The sequence below is a fragment of the Mirounga angustirostris genome, unplaced genomic scaffold (genome assembly GCF_029215605.1).
Source record: "Mirounga angustirostris isolate CCGP_5_RB_7025 unplaced genomic scaffold, mMirAng1.0.hap1 SCAF_10, whole genome shotgun sequence".
Taxonomy (NCBI): Eukaryota; Metazoa; Chordata; class Mammalia; order Carnivora; family Phocidae; genus Mirounga; species Mirounga angustirostris.
The window spans coordinates 117167895-117187550 of record NW_026991718.1 but is presented as its reverse complement, the minus strand read 5'-3'; the positions used below and the strand labels follow the sequence as shown (position 1 = coordinate 117187550).

Here is a 19656-nt window from a genome sequence, read left to right as displayed (position 1 = left end):
CGAGCCCCACATCGGGCTCCTGGCTCAGCCGGGAGTCTGCTTCTCCCTCTCCCTCTGCCTCTCCCACTGCTCATGCGCTCTCTCTCTCTGTATCTCTGTGTCTCAAATGAATAAACAAAATCTTAAAAAAAAAAAAAAAAAAGAAAAAGAATGGTGTGAGCCAAGACAAGGAGGAGGGAAATCCAGAGAGCTTTGTCATTGTTTTTTAAAAAGAATCCATACCATTGATGAAGCATCTACTACACTCCTAACACTATGCAGGCACTGTCTCTAATCCGCTCACCCCCATTTGACAGATAAGGAAAATGAGGCTCAAAAAGGAGACAGGACTTGCCCAAGTTCACACAGAGCTGGGTTTTGAACCTGGGTCTCACCAGCAGTTGTGACCAAGACCCAGGGCTCCATCAGCCCCCATCAGGATTTGGTCTGAATTATCAGGAAAAGTTCAGCCACCGGGCTCCACACCTCTGCATCCCACTTGCACACTTCCAGAGATGGGAGCTCAGTTCCTCACACCTCCACCACAAGCAGGCAGCTCTAGTCAGCAGAGGTTCTTGCTCCCTGTCCCAGCTCTGTGAGAAAGGGTACCACATCAACACCAGAAACTGGAAGGAGGTCCGCACTAAGTTTGAGGACGATGATGGCACAGTAGTAACGTCTAAGAAATGCAGAGCACTCGTGTCAGGCACCGTGCCAAGCTCTTCCTGGACATTTGCTCCCACCATGATGCTGTGGGGGAAGGGGGGTCATTGATCCCCATTGTTCAGGTGGGGAAGCCGAGGCCCAGAGCGGTGAAGGACTTGCCCAAGGCCACAGAGAAAACAGTTACATTTGAACCCAGTTCCAGAGCACTTGAGAGTGGAGCCCGTAACTTCTAGACCTTGCTCATGCAGCCCCCCTGCCTATCCCCTCCCCCATGTCCTTCTCTCCAGCCTCCCAGAGCCCCCCATCTCCAGTTAGCATCCCTGCTGAGTTTGGCACATAAAATCCATCTCTTCTCCTTGACTTCCTCCTGTCCTAAGCCCTCCCTCCCTCCCAGCTCAGGTAACTCCTCACAGCCGGTCTCCAGGGAGGCTCGTATAATTATAGATTTTTGAGAAGGATGCAATTGCGTTCTCCTGCCCCAGGGCCTGAGCAGGGCTGGGCCTGCTGGGAAGACAATTAAAACCGGTGTCCACAAATTAGGATTCTGCAGGAGAAGGAGAAAGGGGCTTGATTGAATGCAACCTCTTCTTCCTTTCTGCCTTTAATTGGGGGGGCAATGTAGTCATTAACCCCAAGCCCGGGTATCGGGCCTCGGTCGGCAGGAAACAGCTCTGGGATCCTGGCCCGAGTCAGTGGGTTCGGCTTCTAGTTAAGGCGGAGGAAGACCTGGAAGATCTTGTCTGCCTTTCACGACCGGGGCCTGACCTCCTTCCTAACCTTCCAGGCCCTGATTCTATACCACATCTAGGGCTTTGCCCTCAGGCCTGGGTTCGAATCCTGTTTCTTCTACTCCCCAGCTGTGTGACCTGGACAAGCCCCTTTGCCTCTCCGAACCTCAGTTCTTTATATGAAAAAAGGAGAGAAAGAGAGGGCAGAGGGGAGGATAACACAAGGCAACACATGCCTCGTGCCTGGCACACAGTAGGTGCTCAGCAAGTATCACTCCCTTCACTCACATTCTAGCTCAAAATTCTGTCATCTCCAGAAAGATTTTCAAGATGCTTCCTTGTAGCTGCATCAGATTATGCAGTGGGTACAGCGTCTCTACTTCATTCACGCCTGGGCCGTGTGTAACCTCTTATCGACCCTGTACCTCCTCGCTCCTTCCTCATTGGCTCCCGACAGCCCCCTGTCCCCCCAGCAGCCGGTGACACACAGGCAAGCCTCAGGGGACTTGTCCACCAGAGGCAGCCTCAGCCCAGCCCCCAGCTCCCTCCATCTCTGAGGCCAGACCCCCCCAGCCCAGACCCTCTGATCCAGCCCCAAATCTCCTCTCTCCCTCCCCACAGCCTTCCTTGCCCTTCTAATCTTCAAATCTCTGGTTTGAGGCTGCCTCCTCCAGGAAGCCTGCAGGGACTGGACCCCAGGCCACCCATCCGTCTATGCCAGAGTGAGAGCAGGCTTCCCTTGAGGACCAACTGGCCCATGGGAGGTGCTGTTAGGCATGTGCTGAATGAGTGAATGAACGCATGAAGGGAGAAAGGTCAGACAAAAACCCAGAGGACAAGGATCAGTTCCTTGTCAGGGGAACCAAGGCACAACTGGAGCTAGAGGGGGGCAAGAGGGAGGGCAGAGCAGAGAGAACCAATGTGGCCCCGCCGGCCCCTTGGTCCCCACTCAGCCCATCTCTTGCCAGGTCCTACTGTGTCGTGGCCTGCTCCCTTGATGAATGGATACACAAAATGTGGTCTCTCCACACAAGGGAATATTATTCAGCCTTAAAAGGAGGGACATTCCGACCCAGGCTCCAACATGGATGAACCTGGAGGACGTGATGCTGAGTGAAATAAGCCGGGAGCTAAAGGACAAATACCGTGTGATTCCATGAGGCCCCTGGAGCAAGCAAACTCAGAGACAGAAGGCAGAAGGGCGGCTGCCTGGGGCGGGGGGAGAGGAGGACGGGGGAGTGTTGAAAGGATGGGAGCAGAGCCTCAGCTGGGGAAGATGCCAAAGTTCCGGAGCCGGATGGTGGGGATGGGCGCACAGCAATCTCAACGTATTTGACACCACGGAACTGTGCACCTAAAAATGGTTAAAATGGTAAATTTGATGTTGTATATGTTTTATCACAATTTTTTTAAAAGCCTCCTGTGGCTTCCCCGGCCCGCAGCGGTGGCTTCCACACCACAAGACTCTCCCTGGCCTTGGGCTGGGAGTGCTCCCCAGCCCCCACGTGCACAGGGTGGGGGTGGGGGTGGGGGTGGGACACACACTCAAGTCTTTGCTCCACGGTCTGTCCCGTCTGTCCCCCTCTTCTCTGCTTCATGCTTTTCCCTTACCACTAACACGTTCTCTGACGTCTCTCACTTGCTGTCCCTCTCCCACCCTGAGCGCAAGCCCCCCATAGGCGGGAGACCAGAGTCGGCTTGGTTGACCGCTGTGTCCCGGCAGCTAGAAGGACACCAGGCACACCGGTGCACAGTAGGTGTTCGACGGACGCTGGCTGCTGTGACACCAGACGAACACGGTGGCTCTGGCAGAAAGCAGGGGTGGGATCCTGTCCTCTTGGCCCCGGGCCACCTGGGAGCTCCAGGAAAGCCTCACACTCAGGGAGCCCAATGGGAACCTGCCGGCTCTCAGAGCCCGAGTCAGGCTCTCGGGCTGGGCATCCAAAGTCTGCAGCTCTGGCTCTGCGGGACCCCAGCTGTGTGCCCCTCCTGCCTCTCGCGACACTTCTATGTGTGCCCCCCCCCCCCCGGGGCACGGTTCCCGGAGTCCCGGCTCACAGCGGGTCCTGTGCCCGCACATGCCTTCCCTGCCCAGGCTGGGGTGGAAGCCCTCCTTGGGGCCCCGGATTGGCCCACTGGAGCGGGCTCTATGACGGACACTAAGGTGTCTGTGTCTGTCCCCGCCTGGTGGCTCCCCCAGCAGGGGGCAGGCCCATGGGAGGTGCTGTTAGGCATGTGCTGAATGAGTGAATGAACGCATGAAGGGAGAAAGGTCAGAAAAAAACCCAGAGGACTTCTCGAAACTGTAAGAAAAAAACCAAGGAGACAGACATCGTTCATTTACAGGGCACCTACTATGTGCCAGAAGGGAGTTTCTGGGGCAACTGCGCCCACAAGAGCAGGGATAGGGACAAATGGACAATGTGGACCCAGGCATCCTGGGAGGCTCTGAGTGGGGCTCCAGCAGGCCGGACCCCTCCCCAACCTCCCTCCTTCTGGCCCTTCTGACCTCTGGCCGCCCGAGCCCGGCCTGGCCCACAGGCGCCCCGCTAAACTGACAAGCAAGCCGGAGGCTCCCCGAGAGGGCCCAGAAAGTGGTCATATGAAATGTGACCGGGAATGAAATGGGGCAATAAACAGAGGCCAGCGTGCCAGGAAGAGCAGTGTCGGCCTCGCGGGCCGCTGTCTGCACCCTTGAGGCCCACGGGCTCCCCTTTCTCCCCCGAGGCCCGCAGGTGCCAGACAGTGGATGTGTCTGATCCCACATAATCCTCAGAGCGACCCTGCAGGTCAGGGGTCTTTGACTCTTTACTACAGGTGGGGAAACTGAGGCTCACTGAGGTTCACCGCAGGTAGGCGACAGGAGCTGGGACTGGGACCCGGGCCTTGGGGAGCTAGAATTCAGATTCAGGCTTTGGGACCCCAGAATGCAAAGTCTCCCCCCCACCCCCCCCTCTTCTCTGCAGGTGCTGCAGTGAGGAAGGCAGGAAGTAAGGTGGGTCCACGTAAGGGCCCCTGCAGCTCCCCCCGCCCACCCCCTCCATCCAGACCTGAGCCTTTTCCAACGACTTGAGAAACAAAGCTCGAGAACATGGGGGCCACCCTGGGACTGCAGGAAGCAAAACCCTCCAGGCACCGTGCACAGGACCCAAAGACTTGAGGAGGCGGTGGTCTTTATGGCCAGGCCCCACCTCACAGAGGGAGGGTGCACGGTTCAGAGAGTGAGTGTCCGTGCCTGAGGTCACACAGTATGAAGGGACAAAGCAAGATGCCAGCCCCGAGGCTGACTGGAGAGTCTCCCAAGCAGAACCCGAGTCCTCCCTCAGCCCTTCTCCCCTTCAGCTCTATACAGTGTGACTCCCTGGGGGTCATTTCCAGCAAGCTCAGCTGGGGGCCAGGGTTGCAAGCATGTACGGCACAGAGTCAGGAAGGCCCGTGGCCACCTTAACTCTCGGCTGGGAGGCAGAGAAAGGGAAAGGCTGCAGAGGGAGTGCTTGAGGGAGCCCCAGCTCATCCATCGATCTCACCTTGCTTCTGAAATCAGGAGATGTAAAATGTCCCTAAGAGGAAAACCCAGGTAAACTGAATGAAAAAGCCCCCAGGGACCGAGAAGCCTGGCTTTGTAGAAGGAGCCTGGCGGGCACCAGCCAGAGCCCTCTCCTCCCAGGGGATGGGTGCAGTGTCTGCTCTGGGACAGGCAGGGTTCAGGGGAGGGTTCTTTGTTTCCCCCAGGGCGGCCCCTGGCTGCTGGCCGGCTGTGTGCAGCAGGAGGGATCGAGGTGTGAGGCGATGAAGGTTGTTTGATCTTGGAGCGGACAAGTTTTCCTCTTCTCAAGAAGTGCAAGAAGGCCGTTTGTACAAAAGCTCGGGGAACTGCAGCACTCCTTAGTGCGAAGATGGCAGCCTGGGCATGCAGTAGGAGCTCAAGTCCTCCCCGCCAAAGGAATGAAGGAGATCAACCTTCAGGGACCCCTCCCTGTGCTGGGCTTCCCAGGATGCTCTGGCCAGGCCCTGGCCCTCAAGGGGCCCAGAGTCCACAGGAAGGGCAGACACATGGACCAGTGACTACTGTATGGACAACGGCTAGGCCTGAGCCTGCATCGCCATGTACAGTTGTTCACCGTGTGCACCATTCACATAGCCATGAATCGTACTCCCCCCTCCCGCTCCCCAGAGATACGCAGAAGCTCAGAATGGAGGTGCAAGTGTTAGGGAAGACGGAGGCAGGCCCACATCTGCCTGGACTCGGGGATGGCTTTTGGGAGGTGGGCCACGCTTGGACTCGAAGCCTGGTTGGAGTCGGCACAGTTAGGAGGAGCTCCGAACAGGAAAAGGCATGCCCCACAGAGAGACAGTCTCACAAGTCCAACCTTTTGGGGACCAGCCTCACCATTTCCGCAGGATCCCTGAAGCACCTGCACTATTATTTACTTAATATTTATTTTCAAACACCTTTCCCTTTTTACTTAAATAAATTCAGCTTAAAAGGAGACTTTTATTGCCACCATAAACGGAAAATCAGCATCGCTTACCATAAATAGAGGGGAACTGTAAAAATAAATACCAGGAGAACCACACAGCGTCTATCAATTCTAGCCAGGGAAGGTTGCCTGCTGAAGGCTACGGGCTCAGTGTCCATTTTCTCGCAGGAACAGGGGAGGTTGGCGAGAGTTACACATTAAATGCGGAGCAGGGCCAGGCAGAGACTCTTCTCGGTCAGAAGGGCTTGAGAGGCAGGGCTGCTGAGGGGCGGGCCCGCGGGCAGCCACCTCCACTACGGTCACTGGTCACCACCAGCTCTGGCTTCCTCGGCCACTGACGCCCTCCCACCTTCATCCTTCGTCCCCACTTCCCAGCTCTGGCTTGCAGAGGCCCAAGGACGGGAGCCTCCCTGCCACTCACCTGTCACAACCCTACGGACCCTGCCAGTCCGGCTTCCTGTCTGATTCACCCGTAGCCTCCCTGTGTCTTGCACGTGGGGAGGACTGACACCCATTTCAGGTCCGAGGAGGCCCGCAGACGGCCCACTTGCAGAAGGAGTGAACAAAGAAAGGAAGGGCGGATGCCCTCATGGTCTCTGCTGCTCAAACCAGGGACGCGACCTCTGGAGGCATGGATTTCCCTCCCCCAAAGTGGGGAAAGAACATAATTTTGTATTAAAACAAACATGAATATATTATGGAATAGAATACGGAATTCATGAATTTTGAATGACATAGGAGAACATCAAAGAAACGCTGCCCCTGGTGGGGAGCCATTCACTCTGCCGTGTGGGGCCGACCCCCCCAGTCCAGGGCCTTCTCTGCCTGATCCAGGCAGAGGCCTCCTTTGTCTCCAACAGCCCTTGCTCTGCACACAGGAGTACTGATGTGTTGGCTGCCAGGGGCGGCGGATCAGGAGGAAGCAGAGGGACTGGGATGGGGGGGCAGTGAAGCCTAGGATTTACATGTGGGCACACCAGCTGCAGCCCTGCCCTGACTTGCTGTGTGGCTTTGTGTAAGTTGCCTCACTTCTCTGAGCGTCAGTTTCCACATGGCTCATTGTGAGGATGAAACGAACGAATGCAGGTAAAGAGTCTGTTTCCCTGTGTGGGACACAGGAGAGCCTCCTCGCCACCGCCCACCGCTGAGTTACACACACACACACACACACACACACGGACACATGCCCAGGTGGGGGTGGGGGTCCCTGCTAACTGGGAAGGAGGGCGGCCCCAACCAATAAAAAGTCAAATTAGCTGGGCGCCTGGGTGGATCAGTCCGTTAAGTGTCTGCCTTCAGCTCAGGTCATGATCTTGGAGTCCCGGGATTGAGCCCTGCATCGGGCTCTCTGCTCAGCTGGAAGCCTGCTTCTCCCTCTGACCTTCCGCCTCTCATGCTCTCTCTCTCTCTCTCAAATAAATAAAATTAAAAAAAAAATTCAAATAGCTCATGATCCCAGGGTCCTGGGATCGAGCCCCGCATCAGGCTCCCTGCTCGGCAGGAAGCCTGCTTCTCCCTCTCCCCCTCCCCCTGCTTGTGTTCCCTCTCTCACTGTCTCTCTCTCTCTGTCAAATAAATAAATAAAATCTTAAAAAAAAAAAATTCACATCACAAAATTAACCATTCTAACGTGACCGAGCTGCCGGCCCTGAGTATATTCACAATGCTGTGTCCCCCACCTCCATCTAGTTCCCACACCTTTTCTTCTCCCCAAAGGGAAACCCTGCACCCATTAAGCAGTTATGTTCCGTTCTCCCATCCCCTGGCAACCACCAATCTATGCTGAGTCTCTGGATGGATTTGCTATTCTGGATAGTTCCCACAAATGTAACGATATAATACGCGGTCTTTAGGGACTGGCTTTTTTTCATTTAGCATCATGTTTTTGAGGTTCGTCCACATTGTCGCATATATCAGATCGCATTCCTTTTTATAGAGATGCTTCTTTCATCAGATAAAATCTCTCACCGGATCCCCAGACAACCTGGGAAGTAGCCACTCTCACTCTCCTCTTCTTGCGGATGAAGAAACTGAGGCACGGAGAGTGGTGGGAACATGCGCAGTCCCCCGCCCTGCAGTCCTGACACCGCTGGGGGGGCAGAGCTGGTGCCTACAGCTGGGTGCAGGGTGTCTCTCAAGGCCACGGGCACATATTGAGGGAAACAGCAATGGAATTACAAATCTAGGGAGATTTAAGGAGAGTGAAAATATTCTGGCACTTGCAGGATTGTGGGAGTTGAGCAGGTTTCCCCTGTGGAATTCCCACCTTCTCTTCCCACACATCTGGGCCACAGGGAGGGAAAGGGTTGGGAGGGAGGGAGGCAAGGGTGGGAATGCGCGGGGAGCCCGGGACAGGGCAGGAACCCGAATGGGGGAGCCGGGCACAGGAGAAGGCAAACAGACATCCTGATGTTTATGCAGATGGCAATTCTTTGCCTCCTCACCTGTACAGCCTGCAAAGCCTGTGGGGTGAGCCCATTGCACAGATGGCTAGTCAGGCTCAGAGAGCTCAAGGGAGGTCAGGATTTGAGCCTAAGAGTCTACCCCAAAGCCCAGGCATGCACCATCCTTGCTGCCTGCCAGAGGCAGAGAGGGGGTGAATGGGGGAAGCAGAGGGAGGTCGCATCAGCCACAGGGATGAGTAGCTGCTTCGGAGCCCAGAAAGGAGCATCCTCAGGTCCACTGAGAAGAAGACAAGGGAGAGAGGTGGGAGGCACCAAGGGTGGGGCCAGCAAGCTCCACGGCCATGAGGACCAGAGCAGAAGAGGAGAGAGCACATGAAAACCAGGTGCAGAGACCAATAGGAAGGGAGAAACTGAGGCAGACTCTGACAGCCATGCTGTCTCCCCGGGACCTGGTGTGGGGCAAACGCAGCCTCACTTGGGACCCAGTGTCGGCCCTGCCCTGGCCCTCCCACGCCTGCCCAACTGTGTTTGGGAAATCCAGCAGCGCAGCAGTAAATGCATGAGCTCTGGAGTCAGGCTGACCCCGATGTGAACCCCAACTGTACCTCCTTGTGGTGGGCAAATCGCTAAGCTTCAGTGTCCTAAATCTGTAAAATGGGTATTGTGGGGACTTGACAGGATCGCACATGCCTGTAAATGTCCGGCACCTAGTGGGCTCCCTGGAGCATTATTAGGCTGGTGATGATCCGGTTGCTATTCATACCGCCTCTCACAGGATGGCCTTGCTCCAGCTTCTCTTTCCCCCAAGGCTCCCACCTCCCTTTTCCTCATCTAGAAGACTAGACTGGCCTGGCCTTTTGAAACACAAGGACTATTCTAGAACCAGAGAATCCTTAGCTGAAGGGGTTCTGCGCCACCCCCGGGCCTTTGCACTTACTGTTCCCTCTGCCTGGGTGGGGATTCAACGGAAAGCAGCAGAGCCAGGATGGGGCTCAGGACTCCTAGCGCCTAACTGGAGTTAGGGACCACTGCTGGGGTCTCTGGGGACATAAGGAGCCCAGCTGGTAAGTCTCAGGGCCCCTGCCCCAAAGGACTTCCATTAGCTGTCTGCCAGCCTGCCTTCCCCCTCCCTCTTCTCTGCCTGCCAGGAAACCATTAGTGCCGGGTTGTTTTGAGCGCAATTTCCACTACCATGCACTCTGGCCGCTGAGCCTCCATTAGAGACCCTTTCCTGGGGCCAATGACAGGCGGCAAACAGCTCCCCAGTGAGCCAGCCCTAATTGCTGCCACCTCTAAGGCCAGAAATAATTTTTTAAAACCTCACAAAGCAGAACAGACACCCTGCAGTCCTCTCTCACGTTCCCTGCCCTGGGCCAGCAACCAAGCCCGAGGGCTGTGAGAAAGGGGGCTTCAGTCAAGAACCCCAACCCCAAGTTGGCTAGTGAGGCTCCGAGAGCCTGAGTGGGGGCCGGGATTTGAGCCCGAGAGTGTCTGACCCCAAAGCCCAGGCAGGCACCATCCCCTACAGCCTTAGCACGCATGGCTGAGGGAACAAAGTTTGGGTTCTGCTCCCTTGCTTTGGACGAGCTGTGGGCCCCCAGTCTCCCCCCGCAGTCTCCTCCTCTGCAAGATGGGCATGTTGATGGGTGCCTGGGGTGCCTGCTGGAGTGACCATGGCCAGGCTCTGACAGGTGCTGGGGCCCTGGCAGGAGGTCCGCGGAGCATGAAGGAAAGAGCCAGAGGGTGGGAGAGGCAGGGGGAGAGCCTGCCAGGCAGACGAAATCAAAATCGCTGGGCAAAAGGTCCCTGAGGAGGGAGCCTGGTGTGTGCAAGCATTAGAAAGGAAGCAGTGTAGGTACACACGCGTGCACACGCGTGCACACACGCGCACACACAGGCACGCAAGCATGCCCAGCTCCCATCTCCTGCGCAGCCCAGGTTTCCGACAGCCCCTGGACGTTGCTGCCAGCCCCGGCTTCCTGCGAGCCCGCGAACTCGGCCCTAGTCCTGGACGGAGCTTCTCCCGCTCCACCAGTCCCCCCCCAGCCTCCAAGTCCTATTTGACCCCCACCTCAGTCACACGGCCAGGCCCTCCTGATCGCCAGCCACACCTCGCACCTTCCCCACCGGAAACCTCCAGGTGGCGAGGTCAGCGCCGAGCTCCACCGCCTGCTTTGCCCGATGCACACGCACAACTCTCTGGATGAAGCCCCTGACAGACCCGCTCCTGCGGCCTCTGGAGTCTCCTCTCAGTCCCAGGAGACCCTGGATACCAGGAGCCCACTTCCTCCAGGGAGTCTTCCTGACTGCACCAGGACACAGCCACCACTCTGGTGGGAGAGGAGAGAGACCCCCTCGGGAGAGTTCACCTGCCTGAGCCACTTCCAGGGCTCACATCCTGGTTTGCTGTCCTCCCTGACCTCTCCCCCATGCCCACCTGCTGAAGACACTAGAGGGAAGCTTGTTATGCGAGGGCTGCGGTGGAGTGGGGGGGGCGGGGTGCTCTGTTGAGCATTGGCCCTGAACCCCGGGGCCAGGCCTGGCTCCTCTCTGGGCCTCAGTTTTGTTCCCCGTAAAATGAAGGCTGCATCCCAGGCACCACAGGTGAGCTCTGGGGGCCTCCCAAACCCGCTGGAACTAACCCAAACGATGTGGCATTTTTCTGAGGCAATGATGCAGTTTTCATCAGATGCTCCAGAGGACGGTGACCTCCAGGAAAGTCAGGAACCACAAGTCTAGACAAGCTCCGGCGCCCCTTGTAACTCCACCACTTGCTCATTCGTTCGTCCACTTCATTCATTCACCTGACATCTCTCGAGTGCCTGCTCTGCGTGGGTGTCACGATGATACAAAGAAGAGACGCATGTGTAATCCCAAGGTGTCACCTGGAGACAGGAGTGTGTGTGTGTGCGTGTGTGTGCTCGCGTGCGTGTGAAGACAGAGTGCGGAGGTGGAGAGATGAGAAGAGGGAGGGAGATGGATGCAGCAGACACAGGGAAAGGGACAAAGAAAGATGGAGAGAGTTTGAAAGACAGAGAGAGAGCGAGCGTCCAACCCAGGGAGAGAGCGAGCGGAGAGAGGGGCAGGCAGAGCACTTGCCACAGATGGGCACTGCCAGCCCCCTAACTGACAGCTCTGAGCAAGCCCCCCCCACAAGCTCTAGCTCTAACCTTCCAGATGCTCCCAGAGCCTCAATGCCTTGAGTCCCAAGGGCACCCGCTTGGAGGGGCCGGGGAGGCGGATCCGCACACCAAGGCCACAGCACCGAGGGCACAGCCTGGCCCCTCGGCTGGGACGCTACACGAGCGCCCAGGCTCCTTCCTGCCCACAGCTCCTCCACCGCACACGATCCAACACCCAAACACACGCACACCAGCCACATGCTCAGGCAAAACCACCAGCCCCGAGCAGAACACCCAGGCAGGTGCACCCAGGGTCCCATGCGTACCCCCAAGGTCCCAGCAGCCCCACTGACAGGGCTGGGCTTGGATCAGGAGCCTAGGCTCTCAGACTGCGCTCATGCAGCCAGACCCAGGCCTTCCCAGTATTTTGGCATCGTGGACCCCGAGAGAATCCAGTGAAATCAGGGTGCCACTCCGGAACAAAGCAACTGTCCACACGCCCACCGGGCTTGGCAGCCAGGAGCAGGACAGATGAGCGGGGAAGAACTCCAGCCCTGCAGCCCCACAAGCTGGGCTCAAGCCCGGCTCTGCCATTCAAAAGCTGTGTGGCCCCCGGCGGGTCCCAACACCCCCGAAGCCTCCATGTCCTGGTCTGTAAAATGGGAAGATCCTCCACGTGGGGTGTGTGAGGCTGGAAGGAGGAGGTGAGGGGGATGACAGGCACAGAGAAAATGCTCGATGAATGCTGTCTGGCGTCTTGGTTCCCAGACCCCCGAAGGCCACTGAGACTAAGCACCATGTGCCAGACGGAATCCCACGCGGCCATGGGCTTCCTCTGCACATGCCGCCTGGAGGACAGAGGAAAGGGCCACAGGTGGAAAGATTCTGGAGGCTAAAAGCCTAGGTGCACTCGCCATTGTTGGGGGTTGCTGAGGCCCAGAGAAGGGCAGGGACCTGCCAAGCTACCCAGCAAGGCAGAGGCCGCGGGAGGGTGGATCAAGGCTCGGGTCTACTTCTCCTGCCCGAACTCGGGCGCTTGAACTCAAGCTGAAGTGAAGTCACAAAGGAGTCGCTGTCCCTACCTCTCCACACAAGAGACAGCAAAGGCCCTCACCCCTGCCATGTCCCCCCGGGTGGGGGGCCAGGAATCCTCGGAGTTGGGAGCTCTGCCCACCGGGGGCCCCGTCACTAAATCGCTGTGACAGATCCTTATGAACCACCCACTGTGTTCAGACTTCTCTGCCCACTTCACCAGTCTGTGCTCCCTGGGGAAATAAAGCAGGGATTCCCTCCATAACACCCCCAGCTAATAAATGTTTGGCTCCAGCTTACATCGCTCGTGTGATAGGGAGCTCACTACCAGCTGCCCTCGCTGCCCCGGGAGTGCCTTTTCAGGGCTGAACATCATCTCTGCTTCTTCACTCTTATGACAATTTATACTTATATATTTTTTATAGGTTTAGTTGTCTGAGCAAGAACCTTATCTGTCTTCTTCACTGATATGTCCCCCGTGGCTAAAAGAGCCTGGTACATGGCAGGTGTTCAGGCGCTATTTGTTGAATGAATGAAGGAATAAATGAATGGTCGCTTCCAGTAGCCAACAGCAGCCTCTGCTGGGCCAGCAGCTCCGGCTGACAGTACAGAGTACAAGGTGGCGGGGGGCAACCCGTGGGCCAACAGCCCCCACGTCCAGTCATTCCTACACACAGGGCTGCCCGTGTACCCTCTCTGTTCTGTCCTTAATGTTTTCCTATAAACTAACCCACTATTTTTTTAATATCCCCATTAGTCTCATCTAAGCAATCATATCTGTGAAATCACAGTTTTGATGTGCTGGGTTTATTTTTCCAATCCACATTAAAATAAATGCATAACTATTAAAATGTAAGAGGTTTATCTGGGTTCTGCCTAAAACCATCTCTCAGGTAGGACCCAATCCTGCTGAGGGTCCTGGGGGTTCTTGAAAAGGGGTTTCCACTGGGCGTGATGGGGCTGAGTCCCAGAGACTCCTCTGCCGAATTTCAAGAAGGGGAGGGGGCCCGGTCGTGGGGAGGGGGTCCTGGAGGAGTGGCAGCCCCTCTGCCTCCCCAGCCCCACCTCCCTTCCCCACAGCAGCAGGTACCCAAGGGACCCCAGGGTCGCCAGCTGGTAGAGAGGTAAATTTCTTCCCCCAGTGAGGTCACGACCCCTTCTGATGGAAGAGTCTTGCCTCACCAGGGTTGGGGAGAGGACACACCCTGGCACCCCATTACCCTCCGGGTCACAGCATCTCATATGCACTCCAAGGGGCCGGGCCTGGGTCCGCCCACTGCAAAGTGAAGTCAGCCTTGCCCACCCCGGAATGTCCTTGTACCACTCAGTAAGGATGAGGGAGGGGCTCCGTTTTGTGATCGTTCTACTAAAAATGTGGACTCCTTATGAAATTAAAATTATGTGAATGTTTAAAACTGCATTAACTTGGAATACAGAGAAGTTTTTAGCATTCAGACCTCACTTCTCCCTCCTCTTCTCTGGGACTCAACAGCATTGTGAACCTGGGCTCTGGAGTCACGTTCCTGGGATCAAATCCAGGCTCCAACACTTGCTAGGTGGGTGACCTTGGGCAAGCCTTTTAACCTCGCCGAGACTCAGTTCCCTCAAAAATACCCTGGGCCAGGGGAAGTCTCGTCCTCGGAGGGTTCCTGTGGGAGTCAAATGAGACAACGCCATTTAAGGCCCTGGCAGGACACTCAGTCAACATTTGCTTCCGTACATCTCTCACCTAATTTGCACAGAGTTGGATAAGGTGACCCCAAAAGCCAAGCACTGACCTCCCCCAGCAATTTGGGCAAATGCACCCTGGCCCATGGCCTGCATCTCCTGTCCCGGTGGCTGACCACTCTGCCTCACCCCTGACCCGGCCCACTTGTTTGTCACGGGAGACTTCCCCCAACACCCCTACTGTCAGCCTGTCACCGTGTCACTGTGGAGATGAGCCGAATTCCTGTCCTGCTGGCCGCCCACAGCTCCCGGCTCCCGTTGCTTCGGGAAAAGGCCGCCGGAGCCGCTGATAGGCAAGGTGTCAAAACCAATTGGTGTGAAGGACTCAGGGAAAACCGCTTGTGAGGGCCAATTCCCCACAGGAGGCCGGGAACCCTCAGCCCAAGGCCGACTGTTTACGGGCATAATTGATAGAATAATCACCAACACCCGAGACAACGCGAACACATTTTTAACATCATAACCTTCGGAAGACAGCGCTCAATTTTCTCCATCTCCCAGCCACCAAACTAGCCGGCTTATTGATGGTGAGATATCCACAGTTCGGTAAGGAATGAGAGAATGCCAGGGTGGGTTTTCAGGGCACGGGCTGTTTGCCAAATGGCCCGGTGGCCCCTGCCCCTGCCTCAGCACCCCGCTGCTCCCTCCAGGCAACGGAGAGAACCTCAGGGCAGTGAATCACTCAATGGACAAAGCGCCAGGCCAAGCCAGGATCCATGTCTGCATTGGGGTGTATTAATAATTGAAGGTGCTGGCCTAGGTGTGTGTGTGGCCGGGCGGGGATGGGAGGATGGATGTTTGCTGCAGTACAAGGCTTCCTGGGGCTCCTCTCAGGGTCCACATGCCCGCTCCAGCATGGCCCCCTCCCTCTCTCGCAAACCCAAACCAACCCAGCAGCCCCTGGCGCCAGACGATGTCCTGTCCCTACACGTGTCATCAGGCCTGGCTGAGTGCTTAAGGCAGTGGCTCCCAAACTCCAGGCTGCACGGGAATCATCTGGGGGAGCTTATTAAAATGCAGACTCCAGGGTCTCATCAACAATCATTTTGGCCGGGGCGCCTGGGTGGCTCAGTCGTTAAGCGTCTGCCTTCGGTTCAGGTCATGATCCCAGGGTCCTGGGATCGAGCCCCACATCGGGCTCCCTGCTCAGCGGGAAGCCTGCTTCTCCCTCTCCCACTCCCCCTGCTTGTGTTCCCTCTCTCGCTGTGTTTCTCTCTGTCAAATAAATAAATAAAATCTTTAAAAAAAAAAATCATTTTGGCCAATGGGTCTGGGTGGGGGGACCCTGGGATCTGCATTTTTTTTTTTAAGAATCCATTTATTTATTTGAGAGAGAGAGTGAGCAAGCTGGTGGGGTGGGGGTGGTAGGGGAAGAGGCAGAGGAAGAAGCAGACTCCCTGCTGAGCAGAGCCCTGAGATCACGACCTGAGCCGAAGGCAGACACTCAACCGACTGAGCCACCCAGGCACCCCTGGGATCTGCATTTTAACAAACTCCCTGGTGATTCCAAGGCAGGAGGTCTACAGAGATCCTCACAAAGATCCTGCCTTCTGCCCTGCCCCCCCCCAACCCCTGCCCTGGCCAAGATCTGGAGAAAGAACTGGAGAAGGAGTCCAGCCCAGCTGTCTTTTTCTAACTTGCACGTGGCCTCAGCAAGATCCCGTGCGTCACCTTTCTAAGCTGCCAGTTCCTCTTGGTGGCCCCCACGGCTTTACCAGTTCTCTGGGGAGCTGGAAGGGAGCGCTGAGATAGGGCTGTGCAGAAGGAAGAAGTCCTGTCACGTGACTGGCCCAGCCTGCCTCGAGGTCGTCCTGGAGGAGGCAGGTGCTGCTCGCTGGCTCTCTGTACAGACTCAGTGACCTTGGGCAAGTCACTGGCCCTCTCTGAACCTCAGTATCCTCATATGCCCAACACCAGCCTGGCGTGAATAACGTCAGCCTTAGTGAGTTAACACTGGCAAGGGGTTTGGCAGCAGCCACCACCCAGTAGGCGGTTCATAAACGCTAGCTCCGCCCCCCGCCCCCCACCTCTGCTGTGCTGATGGCAACGAGCTGACCCTTTCTCATAAGGAATAATCAAAACTACCATTACTGGAGTACCTAGTAGGTACAAACACGGACCGCCACAACCGCAGCCTCCCAATCCCTTATGCCTCTCGAAGAGGGTGTTCACCCCCATTCATTCCTCATGCCTTTAAAAGGCCCTCTGTGAAGTGGGCTGCGTGGAAGTAGCAGAGAGATGGGAAGCGAGACGGATGTCCTTGCTGACCCATCTGACCACGGGCTTTCCCTGTGACAAGTCCCGGGCGGGCGGGGGCAAGGCATTAGCCTGGCGGCTGGGCTGGGCTCAGATTGAGCTGGAGAGGTGAGGAGCCACCAAGTGGTTGGGGTCCATGGGCTCTGGAGGAGGAGCCCCCACTTCCAGCCTCCCATCCCCACCCCCAGACCCAGACACCTCCCTAACCCGGCCACATTTCCTGAATCAGCTGAGGACACGCGGAGCCCAGGAATAATGAAACGATCAGGCCCCAATCTGCTAAACAGCAATTTCTGGGCTTTTTCAGCACACACAGCTTTTATCAAATTGGTATTCTCCTCCTGAACACAAATGGCTTATTAGACATGACCCACTTATTCGCCGTGTCTCACTATCATTAATAACAGTTTCTTTTTGTGATTAAGTGAGTAGCTCCAAAACCTTCCTGTGGTCGGGTGCTTGGCCCAGCAGAGGGGCAGCCGTGGGGGCTCCTCGGCATCCACTACTTGGCGACTTTGAACCTGGCAATGTTGGGAGAAGGTAGCCTGGCCCCTGCAGAGCAGCCTGGCCTCCTCGTTTCAGGAGGGACAGAAGGAGCCCCAGGGGGTTGACCCACTTGCCCAGAAGTGCACAGGGGGGTCAGTGAGAGAAGCCAGGTTCCCCCGCAGTCAGTGCTGTGTCCTCTCTGTCTAGACCCTCCTCTGGGCCTTAGCGGGACCTGGCCAGGGTTCAGAGGCGACCTTTACAGCTGGCGGGGCAGAGCTGTGCCCCTAAGCATGCCTGGCACCGGGGGGGCAGGCAGAGACTACCGCACAATGGGCAAAGCCTGATTTCCTGCAGGGGGCCACCTCGGAGCCTCCGGAATGACAGAGTAGCATCCAAATCCTTGGGGCCTGACGCTCTAGGGACAGGATGACCATAAACCTCAGATCCCTAGTCCTCGTATCTCTTGGGACTGCAAACTCAGGAAAACCCTTCCTTGGAAAACCCTCCTAGTCTAAGTTCTAACCGTGCCAAGGAACTGAGCAGAGCGAGGAGGAGAACGGAAGGAGGAATCCCCAGTTTCCTTTAAATGGGAGGGAATCTGACAGGGAGATGAATATCCAGGAAAAAGCTCTGTCTTTGCCCAACAGACCCTGTGGCCAGTCCCAGCTCAAACACTCACGCACTGTGTGACCTTGGGCAAGTCCCTTCACCTCTCTGAGCCTTGGTTTCTCCATCTGTAAGTTGAGGGTCAAAATAACCCTTCCCCTATTTACCAGTGCTCCAGCCAGGTCAGTAGAAATCCGATGAGCGATATGAAGGGTGCAGAGATGAGACACAGAGCACTTACACCAAACGTGGTGAGGCAGAAGGGTACAGGGAGTCATGGCTCCCAAAAAGCAGAGACCCTGGAAGCCCCCACACCCCCTGCAACAATCCCACTGGTGCATCAGGCCCCAGCAAAGCCGCCTCTAATTACCTACTCTGCCCCCGCTTTTCCCATCAGAATAAATCACAGTTCTCTGCTCTTTGTGCAAACCTCCCCCCAGCCCTGGGCCCACAGCGCCCAGGACTGCTGCTGCAGCTTCCCCCACCAGATGGGGAGGGAGGGATGGCAGAAGGGTCTCCATTTTCATTTATGCTCTGGTCCCCATGCTGGAGCCTGGCTCACAGGGGAAGGGGGAGCCCCCACAGCTACCAGCCTCAGACGCTACAACTCTGCGGCCAACTTGGGCTCCTTGGGCCTGAAAGGAGCTTCTGACACTCAGGCCACCAATGTGGGGCTGCTTGCTTGCTCCCTGGCTGCCATGGTGGCTGAGTTGATTTCCCACCTTTCAGTCCTGGGGGCCGAGGATAAGGAGGGCTGGGTACCCTACAGAAGGATGGCAGGGGCTTTCCACCCCCAGAGACAGATAAAAGCCCCCGGCATCCTTCTTCCCCTCCCGTGCCCATGGCTAGAAGCAGCAATCTCAACTATTCCAATGACTTTGAGGGGCTCCCCCCAAGCCTTCATCCCCCACCCTGCAGGGGTAGGGGCAGCCGGAGACTACCAGTTCTCCAGAGGCAGGGTCTGCTGTCCCCCAGGACCTTCCCCAGGGGTGTAAGGGGCAGGACAGGAATGGGAGGGGATGAGGGCAGCTGCAGGGTTAAGCCCACAAAAGGGAAAGGCAGATGGGCAGAGAGGAGTGGGCGAGCCAAGTGTGTTCACGTGTGTGTGTGTGTGTGTGTGTGTCTGCAGGCAGAAGGGCGGGCAAGAGTTGTGCAGAGTGCGCGCGCCTGGGCACCAGCCGGCAGGGTGTGAGCCCACCAACCGTAATGCCTGTGTGTGTGCAGCGGGCGTAAGTGCGAGTGTTTGTGAGTGAGGACGGCGATCCGAGAAGGTGTGTGGAGATGTGCGAGGGCAGGAGTTGTGAGTGTGAGAACAGTGAGTGTGCCCCTGGCTGCGAATACCCGTGTAGTCCTGGAGGTGTGTGTATCGGCGCGAGCGTGCTTGGGAGTCGGGGTCTCTCCCCGCGAGAGCGGGATCGGGGCTGCACACGGGGTGCCCCCTCCTCTGCACGGGTGGCCGGGGTGCCAGGGCGGGTCCATGGACCCGGCAGGGGGCGCCACGGGACTCCCGCCAGGGCCGGCGCGGGTTCCAGCCCTGGGGACGGCCAAGTTGAAGCGGCGCAGCCCGGGGTGGGGTTTGGTGGGGAAGTCCGCGGGGGCGGCGACCGAACTCACCGTGGCCGGAGACGTGGTTGTCCCAGGGCGCGTGGCCGGCGGGCCGCGTGGCGCCTCCGAGTTGCAGGAAAAGTGCCAGGTAGTGGAAGGCGCCCAGCGCCACGGCGAGCGGGGCCCCCATGGTGCGCGCTCGGGCCGGGGCGCCGCCGCCTCACATCGGGGCTCCGGAGACCGCAGACCCCGCGCCCGCCGTTCCCTGCCCGATGCGGCCTGGCTGCCCAGCTCCGGCCGCTGCCCCTCGCCCGCCGAACCTGGCCCGGCCCCGGCCCCAGCCCTCGCCCGGCTCCGGCCCAGCCCCGGCTGCGGGTTGCGAGCGCACGCCCAGCCGGCCGCTTCCGACTGCGGGACTCTTCCCTTCCGCGGAAGGCCACTCCGCTCGGCGCCGCCGCCGCCGCACCCCCTCCTCCCACTCCCTCCCGCCCGCCCAGAGGAGGCGGCGGCGGAGGGATCTGCCGCTTGATTTATCATCAAAGTTTTGCCCAGGCTGGGATTTTTAAAGCGGTACCCGCAACTTCCCCCGCCCGAGAGTGCAAATGGGAGAGAGATGGGGTGG

The 19656-nt window shown here is 57.5% G+C and overlaps 1 protein-coding gene across 1 annotated transcript in view; it reads right to left on the bottom strand.

Annotated features, from left to right (window-relative positions):
• Positions 1-19433, bottom strand: part of VSTM2L (V-set and transmembrane domain containing 2 like) — a 36095-nt gene extending 16662 nt beyond the window's left edge. The window contains exon 1 of the mRNA XM_045883868.3: positions 19104-19433. Coding sequence (XP_045739824.1) covers positions 19104-19224 — 121 coding nt within the window. The 5' untranslated portion in view covers positions 19225-19433. The remainder of the gene's footprint in view (positions 1-19103) is intronic.
• Positions 19434-19656: the final 223 nt, after the last annotated feature.